The sequence below is a fragment of the Mandrillus leucophaeus genome, unplaced genomic scaffold, assembly GCF_000951045.1.
Source record: "Mandrillus leucophaeus isolate KB7577 unplaced genomic scaffold, Mleu.le_1.0 Scaffold1, whole genome shotgun sequence".
Lineage (NCBI taxonomy): Eukaryota > Metazoa > Chordata > Mammalia > Primates > Cercopithecidae > Mandrillus > Mandrillus leucophaeus.
Window position 1 is genome coordinate 698,939 of NW_012098097.1, and position 14,821 is coordinate 713,759.

Sequence of the window (14,821 nt, forward strand, 5' to 3'; positions counted from 1 at the left end):
CTCACTGCAACTTCTGCCTCCCGGGTTCAAGTGATTCTCCTGTCTCGTGCCTCAGCCTTCCCAGTAGCTGGGACTACAGGCATGCACCACCACACCCAGCTAATTTTTGTCTTTTTAGTAGAGAGACTGGGTTTTATCGTGTTGGCCAGGCTGGTCTCGAACTCCTGGCCTCAAACGATCTGCCCCGCAGGCGAGGCCTTTCTGCATCCTCCTTGCCACTGCCCCATCTCCACTCCTAGGTTCCTTCAGCAACTCCTTGGATAAGAACACAAATATGCACCCTTCCTACGAACAACCTTCGGAGCCTGGGCTGGCCAGTGCCACAGGAAAGAAAAAGTACATATTTTCATAAGGGCAATGCAACCTGCAAAGATGTCACCCTGCCCACTCTGAGGACAGCCTTTCGTGCCATTGTGCAGAGGAATCTCAGCCCTCTCCTGTCATCATGAGTGGGCTCATGGCTGCCCTCGTCACGACCAAAAAGCCCACTGAAGTGGGGTTTCATCCCATCAAAGGCTGGGAACCACTTCTCCATCAGACCCATGAGGCACAGTGCCAGAGTCCACGGAACTTTGGATTTTTTTTTTTTTTTTCTTTTTTTTTTTTTTGAGATGGAGTTTCCCTCTTGTCATTCAGGCTGGAGTGCAATGGCACAATCTCGGATCACTGCAACCTCACCTCCTGGGTTCAAGTGATTCTCCTGCTTCAGCCTCCCGGGTAGCTGGGATTACAGGTGCCTGCCACCATGCCTGACTAATTTGTTTTGTATTTTTAGTAGAGACAGGGTTTCGCCACGTTGGCCAGGCTGGTCTTGAGCTCCTGACCTCAGGTGATTCACCCTCCTCGGCCTCCCAAAGTGCTGAGCCACTGTGCCTGGCCTTCTTTTTTTTTCTTTTTTTTCTTTTTTTTTCTTTTTTTAATGGAGGAAGAGACCCATGAAGGTAGAAATGACTGCCTTCACTTTCATGGACTGTGGAGCCATGAAAGCTGGAATGTGGCTCTGCCAAAAGTCAGGCATCGAAATGAACAGGGGCAACTTTAAAGTATAGCTTTGTATTTATTTTGTCTCTTTCTCTGAGGTTTTAAAGACTCCCAGGCCCAATTTCTTCGGTGGAGTTTGAGGTTTAGAGTAGCTGGGGTGCCCTTGGCACCCTTAGTAGGACAGATGCTTTCTTCGAGTTCACATGTAGGCTGGGGGTGCAGCCCTGGGATGACACTGGGCTGCATGTGCCAGGGAGTGTCTCCCTCTTCCAGGGCCAAGCTCAGGGCCTTGGCTTTTTCTGTTACTTAAGGAAGGACTATTTGACAGCCCAAGCTTGCCAAATTGGGATGGGGCTGCCTTGAGTGGCCTGAGTCACTGGACATGTTGAAGCTTTTCTCACGGGCGAGAGGCTTTCTTTGGGCTCTGGGTGGACTAGGTACCTCTGAAGTTCTTGCCAAAGTCTGAGACATTAGGATTCCGTGAACATTAGATTTAGTGCTATATAATTAGGATGCTAAACCCCAGGAGAGAGCGGTGGGGGGAAATCAGATGGAAAAAGAAAGTACACAATACTTTCCAAAATCGAACGCAGATCTTGTTTCTCTTGCTGACTGATTTGACCCATCTGTGACGCTGATCTCTCTTAGGGGCACAATTTAGAGAAAACTTGATCAAACAGCTCCAAACCACCGCGGCCTTTTCAGACTGCTTTGCGGTCCTCTTTGCTTTCCGGTTGGTGGCAGGAACCTTGGACTCTGGACAGGTTTCTGGACTGTTCCGTGCTCTGTGAGTGCTGACTCTGCATTCTTGACTTTGCATCAGAGTGGGATGCCAGGTCCTGGAGCTTGTTTCTTAAGAGATAAGCCACCAGCTCCATGGACTGTGGGAGAGAAAGGCAAACAGAAACACTCTGTACTGTAGTCACTGGAGAGATTCTGCCTGGGGTTGTAGGTAGAGCCCTGCAGAGGAGAAGGAGGTGGCCAACAGGAGATGGAGCCTCAGAGCAGGTCCTTTCTGCAGCCCCCTTACAGGGCGGATATCCCCCCCGCCCCTCAGATATCTGATTGGGGAAAGTGGGGATCTGTGGCCCTGGAGGCTTCCCCGTGAACGGTGCATGCAAAAGCCTGAAGTCTGCTGCTGCGCCCAGCCTCAGGGCTACCAGGGCCTCTTTCTTGGGAAAGTCCAGCTTCCCATTAGCTCAGCCCGCCTGGCTCCAATAAGCCCCGCTGACTTCCAGTTGGCCTGGCCATCAGATAAATGGCTCTGTTGAAGGAGCAGCCTTTCTATTCTTGCTGAAGACTTTTTTTCCCCCCAACATGAGCACAACAGGCTGGAGGAGGATGTGCCACAGGTAGAGTAACCTTGCACCATATGACTTAAAAAAAAGTCACAGGAGCAAAATCCACTAAAATACAAACAATGGCTGCCTTTGGGTGATGGACTAAGTGTGTGTTGTTCTCTCTTATATTTCCGAATGCTCTCATTTTTTCTACCATAAACATTCACTATTTTTTATTTATTTATTTATTTTTGGAGACAGAGTCTTGCTCTTTCACCCAGGCTGGAGTGCAGTGGTGCAATCTCGGCTCACTGCAACCTCCACCTCCCAGGTTCAAGCCATTTACCTGCCTCAGCCTCCCAAATAGCTGGGATTACAGGTGTGCGCCCCCACACCCAGCTAATTTTTGTATTTTTACTAGAGACAGGGTTTCGCCATGTTGGCCAGGCTGGTTTCAAACTTCTGACCTCAGGTGATCCACCCACCTCAGCCTCCCAAAGTGTTGGGATTATAGGTGTGAGGCACCGCACCTGGCTGCATTCACTACTTTGTAGTGGACTAAAAGAGCTAAAATAAAGAGGGTGGAAAGTTTCACATATCATGGCATTTTGAACAAAAACTAAATCTTTTATAATACAGAGACCCACCCAATGGAAAATGCAGTCAATATTCTCTTGTGGACACCTGACCCACACTGTTTCTAAGCAAATGGCTGTCACCAAGCTGGTGACAGGTAGAACCCCTCAGTTCTTAGATGGGCTCACAGGGATTACCCTTGGGAATCATTAACACATAAACATCCAGCGAGTCCTTTCTCAGTGCCAGGTCTTCTCTGTGCTTTACATGTGTGTTTCATGCCCACAACCACCTGTAAGCGGGCACCAATACGGCAGTCCTCCTTTCTCCACGGTTTCACTTTCTGCAATTTTAGTTACCTGTGATCAACCACGGTCTAAAAATATTAAATGAAAAATTATAGAAATGAATATAAGTTTTAAATTGTGCACAATCTGAGGAGTGTGGTGAAGTCTGGCACCGTCCCATCCCCTAACGCCCAGGACGCGTCAGCCCTTTGTCCGGTGGATCCACGCTGTATATGCTACCTGCCTGGTAGTCACTTAGTAGCCATCTCAGTTATCAGATTGATTGTGAAGGTATAGCAGTGCTTGTGTTCCCGTCATACTTATTTTTAATTACTAATGACCCCAATGTGCAAGAGTAGTGATGCTGGCAATTCGAATATGCCAAAGAGAAGCCGAAATGTGCTTCCTTTAAGTGAAAGGTGGAAGTTCTTGACTTAATAAGGAAAGAAGGCTGAGTGCAGTGGCTCCTGCCTGTAATCTCAGCACTTTGGGAGGCCAAGGCAGGTGGATCATTTGAGGTCAGGAGTTCAAGACCAACCTGGCCAACATGGCAAAACCCCATCTCTACTAAAAATACAAAAATTAGCTGGGTGTGGTGGCATGCACCTGTAGATCCAACTACTTAGGAGGCTGATGCAGGAGAATTGCTTGAACCCTGAAGGCAGAGGCCGCAGTGAGCCAAGGTTGTACCACTGTACCTCCAGCCTGGGCAACAGAGCAAGACTCCATTAAAAAAAAAAAAAAGAAAAGAGAAAAAGAAAGGAAGAAAGAAAGAAAAAGAAATTATATGCTGAGGTTGTTAAGATCTATGGCGAGAATGAATCTTCTATTTTTTTGTTTTTTCTTTTTGTTTTTTTGTGGTAGAGATGGGATTCTGCCTTATTGCCCAGGCTGGTCTCAAACCGCCCATTGTTCACATGGCCATTGTTCAGCCATTATTCACACTTTGGTGGATTTTGTTCATGTCAGAACAAAATCAACTGATCCACCCACCTTGACCTCCCAAAGTGCTGAGATTACAGGCATAAGCCACCAAGAATGAATCTCCTATCCATGAAATTGTAAAGAAGGAAAAAGAAATTTGTGCTAGTTTTGCTGTTGCACCTCAAACTGCAAAAGTTATGGCCACAGTTCATGGTAAGTACTTAGTTAAGATGGTAAAGTCATTACATTTTTGAGTGGAAGACATGAACAGAAATGTGTTCTGATTGGGCGCAGTGGCTCATGTCTGTAATCCCAACACTTTGGGAGGCTGAGGCAGGAAAATCACCTGAAGCCAGGAGTTTGAAACCAGCCTAGGCAACATAGCAAGACCTTGTCTCTACAATAAATAAATAAATAATAAATAAACAAACAAATAATCAATAAAACAACAAAGAAATTTTGTAGGTGTGGTGGTACATGCTTGTAGTCCCAGCTACTCTTAGAGTCAGATGAGAATTACTTCAGCCCGGGAGTTCGAGGTTACAGTGAGTTATGATCACACCACTGCACTCCAGCCTAGATGACAGAGCAAGACCCTGTCTCTGAAAAAATAATGAATAAACATGTTTGATGTATGGCAATCAGGTTTGGTACAATCCAAGGTTCCAGGCATTCACTGGGGCTCTTAGAATGTGTCTCTCTCTGATACGGGGGCGACTACTATATTATTAAAATATCACATATATTTTAGAGAATTGAAAACTAAGGCATTGAGAAGCTAGATATGTGGCAGAGCTGGGATTTGAACCCAGGCAACACCTGGCTGCAGAGCCTGGGTGCTGAACCACTGTACCATTCTGCCTCTTGTAGGAGCAGAAATCCAGGTGGAACTGAAAGGAAAAACAAACAGGTAGAGAAGGTAAGCCAGGCCATAGGAGAGGCTGTTGGTGCTTGCTCTGGGCTGATTCAGGTGGGTGTTGACACAGCAGGGTCAGAGAGTGAGTCAGAAGAGCTGGGGCCAACTCAGTCTTGTTATTTCTGCAGTGTGCTGGACATTTTTCCGACTGTGGTAGCACTGGCCCAGGCCAGCTTACCTCAAGGACGGCGCTTTGATGGTGTGGACGTCTCCGAGGTGCTCTTTGGCCGGTCACAGCCTGGGCACAGGGTAAGTGGAAGAGGTACGTGCCCACACGTAGGCTCTTTAGGAGGCTGGTCTGCTGCCTCTCACCTCTGTGCAGACAGAACCATCCTCAGAAGATGCAAACAAGTGGCTGGTTCAGACCCCAAAAGGTGAAGCATTTGAGATGAGCCTCTTTCCACCCCCAATCCCCAGTCCAGATTTATATTTAACAATTTGGCTTAGGGTGGGTGTATATAGGTTCTCGTTGCCTATAATGGGCAACTTTTCTGGCATGTATTTAATTAATTAATTAATTTATTTATTTATTTATTTTTTAAATTGTTACTTAGTTTTTATTTCATAATCATAAACTTAACTCTGCAATCCAGCTAGGCATGGGAGAGAACAAGGAAAACTTGGAACCCAAAGGGAACTGCAGCGAGAGCACAAAGATTCTAGGATACTGCGAGCAAATGGGGTGGAGGGGTGCTCTCCTGAGCTACAGAAGGAATGGTCTGGTGGTTAAGATAAAACACAAGTCAAACTTATTCGAGTTGTCCACAGTCGGCAATGGTGATCTTCTTGCTGGTCTTGCCATTCCTGGACCCAAAGCGCTCCATGGCCTCCACAATATTCATGCCTTCTTTCACTTTGCCAAAGACCACATGCTTGCCATCCAACCACTCAGTCTTGGCAGTGCAGATGAAAAACTGGGAACCATTTGTGTTGGGTCCAGCATTTGCCATGGACAAGATGCCAGGACCTGTATGCTTTAGGATGAAGTTCTCATCTTCAAATTTCTCCCCATAGATGGACTTGCCACCAGTGCCATTATGGCGTGTGAAGTCACCACCCTGACACATAAACCCTGGAATAATTCTGTGAAAGCAGGAACCCTTATAACCAAATCCTTTCTCTCCAGTGCTCAAAGCACGAAAATTTTCTGCTGTCTTTGGAACCTTGTCTGCAAACAGCTAGAAGGAGACGCGGCCCAAAGGCTCGCCGTCGACGGCAATGTCGAAGAACACGGTAGGGTTGACCATGGCTAGTAGTACAGGACTTTCCTCAGCGGCAGCGTCTGCAAAGCGGCGTATTTAATTTAATAACATAACTACCCAGCATGTTTTGTTAGATGAGATGACTGACTAGTGTCTGCAACCTGTTTATTGTGAGCCTCTCCCTCTAGAAGGGAAACTTCTTGAGGGCAAGAATCTGAGCCATCGAGTTCAGCTCTGAGTTCTCACTGCCTGCAGTCAGCGAGCATTCAGTCCACGCAACCTGGATGAACCAATGAAGGACCAAATGAACAAATGGGTGAAAGACCCTTTGGATGGCAGGGCCAGCAAGGGCCTTACATTCAACATTCTCCCAGCTCTAGAGGGCTAAGCACACTCTCTGTAGCCTGTTTTTTTTTGTTTCTTTTGTTTTGTTTTGAGATGGAGTCTTGCTCTGTTGCCCAGGCTGGAGTGCAGTGGCGTGATCTCAGCTCACTGCAACCTCCGCCTCCTGGGTTCAAGGGATTCTCCTGCCTCAGCATCGCGAGTAGCTGGAACTACAGGCCTATTCCACCATGCTCAGCTAATTTTTGTATTTTTGTAGAGGTGAGGTTTCACCATCTTGATCAGGCTGGTCTCGAACTCCTGACCTCAAGTGATCAGCCCGCCTCGGTCTCCCAAAGTGCTGGGATTACAGGCGTGAGCCACTGTGTCCGACCTGCAGCCTGTTCTTGACCAAACAGTCCTTGGCAATGGCTTTGGGCTTCCACTTCCCAGCGTCACCTCCTCAATGTCCCCTTTTTGCACTCTGAAGCACTCATTGGCAGTGACAGCCAGGAAATGTCAGGCCTCATGGCCTTTCCTTGTAATTTCCCTGTGTTTTCCTTTCACCAAAAGGAAGAGGAAGCAGGAGGAGGCAAGGAGGCGGAAGGAGCACAGAGTCCCTTCTGCGACGCCCTGCAAATGCATGGCTTCTTGATGAGGGACCCACACATCAAAGGGTCTATTTATGTCTTTGCTAAGGGTCACATGGAAGTGACTCAAATGTACACAAATGTCCTGTGGCTGGTAGTTATCAAAGCTGCCCTTCCCACCCAGCCTCCCCCAGCAAACCAAAACATGAGTCTTCTATGAGCCATCGGCACTTCTGTGCACATTAATGCAGTTTTTAGGGGTTGTTGGATGAGATCTGAGAGGTCTTCTGAAGTCCTGCTTCTCCCCAGAATATCTGCCCCATAGAGCTGCAGACCCTTCCAGGCCTAGCCCTTCTCCCTGAGCAGGAGCAGCCAAGCAGGAAGATGGTTTCCGCCTTGTGGTTGGAAGTTAGCAGTATGTGACCCTGGAGGGTTGTCACAGACGTCATTGGAGAGGTGCTCTGGAGTGTTTATTACCATGGCTGCTAGGAATAATTGGGGTCATCAGGAAGTGCTTCAAGGACTGTGGTCTCCTTGACGTTGTCGGTACTGCCTGTGGAAGCCAGCTCCTTCATGTACTAACTTCCTTTCTCAGACGGGAGAGCTCTGCTCTTGCTGTAACTGGAGTTTTGCACAGGCTCCCAGAGACCCCATCCTAACTCGTGCCCAGCAGGGTTAGGCCCAGGAACCAGATTGGAAAACCAGATACAAGTCACAGCATCGTCGTGGGAATGTATGATGGGGTGATTAATGCAGCTGGAGTCAGGACTGATTTGCTCCCTAACCACACCCCATGGCCCAGAAAGAAACAGCCACACTTACAGTTTGTGGGAAGCAGCTGACGGTATCTTCAAGGTTAAGAGCACATGGGGCTGGCACCTGTGGGTCACACCCAGTCTCCCAGAGCATAGCTGCAGTGTCAGCAAAGACACTTGAGAGAAGATTCTGAAGTTTGAGGACAACATGGGTAGTCGTTGAACCTGAATTTGGGTTTGGTCTTCTCTGGTCAGTTCTCTCTATTGAAGCAAAGTAATAGGCCTAAAGAAATAAGAGTAAATTGTCTCAAATTTGGAATAGCTATGGAGGAGGCTAGAAGGTAAGAATACGAGGAATTATATATATACACACACACACAATATGCTATACATACCTACATGTATGCATATGTGTGCATATGTCTATACATGTGTATTATACATGTGCCTGCATATTCTAGACATGTATATGCATATGTATGTTTTGTTTTAATTTAATTTTGTTTTATTGTATTTTACTTTTTGAGATGGAGTCTCACTCTGTCACCCAGCCTGGAGTGCAGCGGCACAATCTTGGCTCACTGCAACCTCCACCTCCTGGGTTCAAGCGATTCTTCTGCCTTGGCCTCCCAAGTAGCTGGGATTACAGGCGCACGCAGGCCCAGCTAATTTTTGTATTTTTAGTAGAGACGAGGTTTCACCATGTTGGCCAGGCTGGTGTCAAACTCCTGACCTCAGGCGATCTGCCTGCCTCGGCCCCCCAAAGTGCTGGGATTACAGGTGTTAGCCACTGCGCCTGGCCTGCATATGCATGTTTATATACCATGCATGTATACACATGTAGGCATATGCACATCTGTAAACATACATGTATACACATGTATGCTTATGCATGCGTATACCATACATGCATACACATGTTTGCATATGCATGTGTCTATATAAACATATATACGTATGCTTATGTTCATACACTATACATGTGTACATATGTATGCATATGCATGTCTATGCGCATATATGTATACACATGCATGCACACACATACATGTATACATATGCACATATCCAGGCACATACATAGAGATATACACATATATTTATATGCATGTGTATGCACATGTATACATATGTATATACATGCATTTATTGATATACACATATGTGTACACAGATGCATATGTCTGTAACACATGCATACATGTATACATATGTATTTTTAAAGAAGCACAATTTATATTCACCCTCAGATACATCCTGGACTTACAAGGATTCCAATATGAGTTGGTTTAGAAACAGTTTCAGTTCTAGAAGCTCAAAGTAACTCCTGGCTACTCAGCTGGAAACAATATGCCAACGCTTCTCAGCAATCGGGTCCTTCCCTGTGGCAAACCAAGTAACCAAGAGCTAAGGAGAGAAGCAAGAGAGTTGAGAGGTGTCATGGGCATAATGGGCTCCGGTTCTACACTGGATGGTCTTCTCACAACCCACTCCATCAACCTCTAGGGGCGTTGTGTGGTGATGTTCAAAACCACAGCAGCTGACACCATGCTGCATGTTCGTGCATCAGCTCAACCTCCTGCTTCTGATCTTGATGGGTCTGTGTCTAGGCAGTGAGGGGCACCTGGAGACACATGAGGGCCGGGAAGGGGAGGGCTGCACAGCCTAGAACCAAATGTCCCACTTTGTGCTTTCCTGACTCCCAGATGGAAGCTGAAGGTTGTAACATCACCACTGGTTGGGTTGTGTCTTAGCCCCAGGTTGTCATGGTCAGGTCCAGAAATTGTCAACGAAGGAACGTTTCCCCTAACAGCTCTGCACCTGCCCAACCTAACACAGTCTGGGGCTGCTGTAGGTCATGAAATGCTTGGCATGCCCCTGGAAGCCATACATTGAGGAAACAAGCTGCCTTTTAACGTCCAGAACGCCCATCGCTTCTCTTAGAGAGGCCCCTAGTGGCGAGAGACATCCTCTGGGGTGGCTGGCAAACTGATCACCCCCATCCACCCCCTTTGGAGGCTGTGAGCTGTGCATCCCCACCTGAATGGAGAAGAAGCTCACCTTCAGGGGATGCTATATCAGCACCCTGTAGGACCTAAGGTAAGGGAACGCTCTCGTGCTTAAAAAACAAAACAAGATAAAATAGAACAAGAAAGGCCACCAGGAAGGCAAAACAAGTTTGCAGAAGATAAAGTCATCTTTGAAATTTGAACCAGGCATCTGGAGAGCAGTGATTCATGTGTACTTTTGACAACTTCCTTCCTATGTTGATATAAACAAGAAAGCCATAGTGGGTCTGCTCACATGAAAAAAAAAAGAATGCATAGACAAATTGCCCAAAGTCCATCTATGTTTCCGAGAATGAGCCATCCCACAGTTTTGCTTCCTCGTGGATTTTGGAAGTTGCCTCTGGTAACGCCACATCAATAGTGGGAATATAGCAGCCCACCCCCATGGAATTTCTGTGACCGAGACCCAAGTAGTGTGACCGATCTGAAGCAGCGAGCCTTCACTCCCATCTTCTGCATGTCCGAGTGCATCGTGTGTCAGTTGACAATAGATTTTCCAAATCTCCCACTTCCTGCTGTCTCAAGAAGGAAACAAAACGGTCTCCTGCGGTGAAGAGGCTTGGCTTTCTGCGGGGATGGAAGAAGTGAGGGTTTTCGGTTACGACTTCTTTTCCTGTTTGGAAGGAACCTGCTGTCATCACGCGCGCCCTGGATATGTGCAGGGATTGTCACGAGAACCTGGAAGCCGCAGGTGTGGGGAGGAGCCCTACCTCGGCGGCATCCTCTCGGAGCTGTGAAACTCGGGGAGACAGCTGTTTACTGCTCCAACAGATGTTTCTCATTTTTTAAAAAGTCTCGTGGAAACTTTGAATCATGTAAGTGCCTTTCCAGCCCTATATACGGTTGTGATTCATACCAAGGCAGTCTCATGCTTTTAGCCCAGACCCACCAAACTACCAAGGACGCTGGCCTTTTATTTTCTTTCACATCCTTCCCTCGAGAACCCTGATTTAGGTGTTTCCATTCTGTAGGGTAATTCTTTTATTTGTGACCTGATGAGGAAAGATTTCCTCTGTCCAAATATAGTCGGATTGAGTCATAGCTGTGGGCGTCTGTGACCAGAGTCTGGCTGTGCCTGATTCTGGGGAAATCAAGGATGCCTTCTTTTGTACCATCCTTGCTCAAGGGAGAGTTGGAAAATTGACTTGATGTGAAAGAAGCCTTTCTTCAGAGAGATCTGAGGGTCACCTGCATCAGAATCCCTGGAAATACTTGTAAAACAAGTAAGTCCCCAGGACCCATCCTGACCCTGAGGCGTTGGAACTCAGGCAGGGTGGCCTTGTGGGCCTGTGACTGGTGCTCCACACACAGAGCCCCGCACTTGGAGGGACCCTGCACTTGGTTTAAAGCTCTGCCGTGGTCATCATGAAATTTTAAGTTTGTGAACAAGGTATCCCTGATTTGCATTTTGCTGTGGACTTTGCAAATCACATAGCAGGTTTCAGGCCTAGAAATCTGACCTACCTAGTGAGACCTTTTGCCTCCTCTTCCGGAGATGTAACCCACTCCCTTCCATTAACTAGCAAAATAACAACTTCACAGGCTCCCTGAATTTGGCCGCTGTGGACTCCAGGCTTGTGTCTGTCAGTGTTGGTTTGGGCACGGGGATAGGGAGACCAGACCCTGAAAAAGACAGTAATATTTTCCAGGGAGCATCTAGCATCATCTAGCATGTTTTTTTGTTTTGCTGTTTCGATACAGGGTCTCGCTCTGTCACCCAGGCTGGAGTGCAGTGGTGTGGTTATAGCTCACTGCAGTGTTGACCTCCCACACTCAAGCAATCGTCTCGTCCCAGCCTCCAAGTAGCTGGGACCACAGGTGTGCACCACCATGCCTGGTTAATTTTTGTATTTTTTTTTTTTTTGTAGGGAGGGGTCTTGCTGTGTTGCCCAGGCTGGTTTCAAACTCCTGGGCTCAAGCGATCCTCCTGCCTCGACCTCTCAAGGTGTGGGGATTACAGGCGTGAGTCACCAAGCTCTGCCAATTTTTCTATTAGTAAGCTCTGCCACCCCTGTCTCTTATACACATCTAGATGTGTATAAGAGACAGGTTCCACCCCAACAGCGGGGCAGCTGGAGAGTTTGGAGCCCTGCAGACCGTCCGCCTGGAGCGTTACAAAGCCTTCTACGTTACTGGTGAGTGAGGGGCCACTTAGCCCTGCCTCCCACATGCACAGCTGCACGGGGACCCCGTGGACTCTCACCTAGGCCTCTGGGAATGAGTGTGAACCCCTCCTTTGGGGGGTTCTCAGCCCCTCTTGACAAGCATCTCCTCCAAACCCAGGGTCCCTGCACAGGCCCTCTGGATCCCCCATATGCAAATAAGGTCTTTGTGCTATTCACCTGAATTTCTAGCGAGCTGGGGACTCTCAGCACGTTTATTCAGCTCCTTTTCACATACAGAGCGTTTCCTATTGTCGTGCTTTAAATGCCAGTTTGGATGAACAAGCCTAGAGATATTTGAAAGTGTAATTTACTTGACAATAGACTGTTTCAGAAACTAGATTTTAGAGGACTAGTTAGCAAACCGACAGAAGTCCCTCTGCTTCTTAGTTCACTGTGACTGTCTGTCTCTTAGATGTATATTTTAGAACGTCATACGGGATCAGCATGGTCCTCAGGGTCTTCCAGCGGCTTCTTGCTGCCAACCGAATTCAGACTGTCAATCCCGAGTCCTTCTGTCTTTCCAGCCTTAGTTTTCCAAGAACAAGTCTCCTCTTCCTTGTTCTCCGTATTAAAACCCTTTTAAGCTTTTATGGCCCAAGTCAAATGCCACGTTCATAAAACTCTTGCTTATCTTCCCAGCCGGGTAGGAATTCTGGAGGACTCTGTTATCTCTCACTTTCTGCCACGCATGCCAGTCATTTAGGTACACGTCTTATTTCCTGTAGCAGTTTTGTTGTTGTTGTTTGTTTGTTTGTTTGTTTTGAGACAGAGTCTTGCTCTGTCGCCCAGGCTGGAGTGCAGTGGCGCGATCTCGGCTCACTGCAAGCTTTGCTTCCCGGGCTCACACCATTCTCCTGCCTCAGCCTCCCGAGTAGCTGGGACTACAGGCACCCGCCACCTTGCCCGGCTAATTTTTTGTATTTTTAGTAGAGACGGGGTTTCACCGTGTTGGCCAGGATGGTCTTGATCTCCTGACCTCATGATCCACCCGCCTCAGCCTCCCAAAGTCCTGGGATTACAGGCGTGAGTCACCGCGCCCAGCCTGAACCTGTACTAGTTTTAAGCTTTCTAAATTCAGAACTCTTTCAGTGCTTTAATCTTTGTTGTCTTGAAGTGCTTAGTACACTTAGTAGGAACGCTACAATTTTTTTTTAAGTGAATGAAAACCAAAAAATAAAAAAAGGAAAACCTGTGACCTAATGCAGATTCCAACTTGATTCAGTTATTTAATGTTGGAGCTTTTCAAAGAATTATATAAGAAAAAAATGATTTTCCCTGAGTGTAAATAAGTGATCCTGAAGAAAATGTGGCGTAAAAACGAAACATGACTTGAGGGGTATTAAAAATGTCACAGAAATCTTTGATTCTCTAAAACCTAAAACTCGAAACAGTCAGATATGTGTTGTTTTCAGTTGAAAAGTTTCTAGATTAGAGTCCTTATATTACATTATCTAAGAGGTATGGGCCTTCCAGGCTGAGTTAATTTCACAAGTAGTAGTCCTGCCAGAAAGCCCTTGGCACCACAACGTTGGAATCATACATGTTACTATGAAGTAATAGGGCTATTTAAAATGATCACAATCAGATACGAATTATAACACTCAGGGGAGGTCTGCTCTTCTAAGGAGTCACCAGACTTCCAAGAGAGTCTGGGTAGGGAGCACTGAACTTTTAATCCATCAGTGAAAACTGGGAATAGGATGAAACAGCAGCATGTTCTGATTCCTTCTTCCTCTTGCTTCTAATATTTGCATTCCAGTTACTTACAACTGCTTTTGGATAAGCTAGATGAATTGACATCTACCACATTAGATTAGAGAAAAGATGTGTTTTTCTATGATGAGGATATGATGTTATGGTCATGCCCTGGGAGTGACCTTAAAAAGACAACCAGTCTGTTTTGGGATGTGGCCTAGAATTCAGGTGTACCTTATTCTTCTTCTTTTTAAAAACCAGTTAAGGTAACCTGTACACAAAGTGAAAGGCCCAGATCTATAATGTATAATTTGGTGAGGTTTTATAAATGTAGATAGCTGTATATGTACCCTTTTAATGGTGTGAATTCCATTGATTCTTTTTCTTTTTCCACTGATCGATTTTCAAATGTTAAGCCAACTTTACATTCCACGATAAATCCCATTTAGTAATGATGTATCATACTTTTTATATCTTGCGGATTTTGATTTGCTAAGATTTTGTCTATAATTTTCCTTTCTTGTCTGTGTCAAGGTTTGGTATCAGGATTTTGCTGGCCTTATAAAGCGAGTTCAGAAACATTCCCTTCTCTGTTTTCTGAAAGGGTTTGTGCAAGATCAGTATTATTTCTTTCATGTTTGATTGAATTCATCTGTGATATGATTTGCCAAATTCATTGTTGTGAAGATTTTGTCATATTTTTTAAAAAGAGTGTTAGTATTTTAGGTCTTGTATTTAGATCTCTGATCCATTTCCAGTTAATTTTTGTATGTGGCATAAAGTAAGGGTCCAACTTCATTGTTTTACATGTTGACATCCAGTTTTCCCAGCACCATTTATTGAAAACACTGTCCTTTCCCCATTGCATGGTCTTGGCACCCTTGTTAAAAATCATTTGATCATACATGCGAGGGATAATTTCCACTGTCTATTCTATTCCATTAGTTATATGTCTGTGTTTATGCCAGTACCACACTGTTTTGATTACTGTAGACTTGTTGTAGTTTTGAAATCAGGAGTGTGAGTCCTCCAGCTTTGGGCTTTTTTTTTTTTTTTTTTT

At 46.0% G+C, this 14,821-nt stretch overlaps 1 protein-coding gene and 1 pseudogene across 3 annotated transcripts in view; one reads left to right on the plus strand and one right to left on the minus strand.

Annotated features, from left to right (window-relative positions):
- The window catches only part of ARSG (arylsulfatase G), a 146,610-nt gene that overhangs the window by 103,845 nt on the left and 27,944 nt on the right, over window positions 1-14,821 (plus strand). For both annotated transcript variants that reach the window (XM_011975838.1, XM_011975140.1), the window contains exons 9-10: window positions 5,093-5,217; window positions 11,947-12,036. In XM_011975838.1, coding sequence (XP_011831228.1) covers window positions 5,093-5,217; window positions 11,947-12,036 — 215 coding nt within the window. The remainder of the gene's footprint in view (window positions 1-5,092; window positions 5,218-11,946; window positions 12,037-14,821) is intronic.
- Window positions 5,506-6,246, minus strand: LOC105534849 (annotated as a pseudogene). The gene is made up of 2 exons (XR_001005381.1): window positions 5,982-6,246; window positions 5,506-5,873 (listed from the first exon to the last, which is right to left on the minus strand). The product of XR_001005381.1 is annotated as a peptidyl-prolyl cis-trans isomerase A-like (transcript).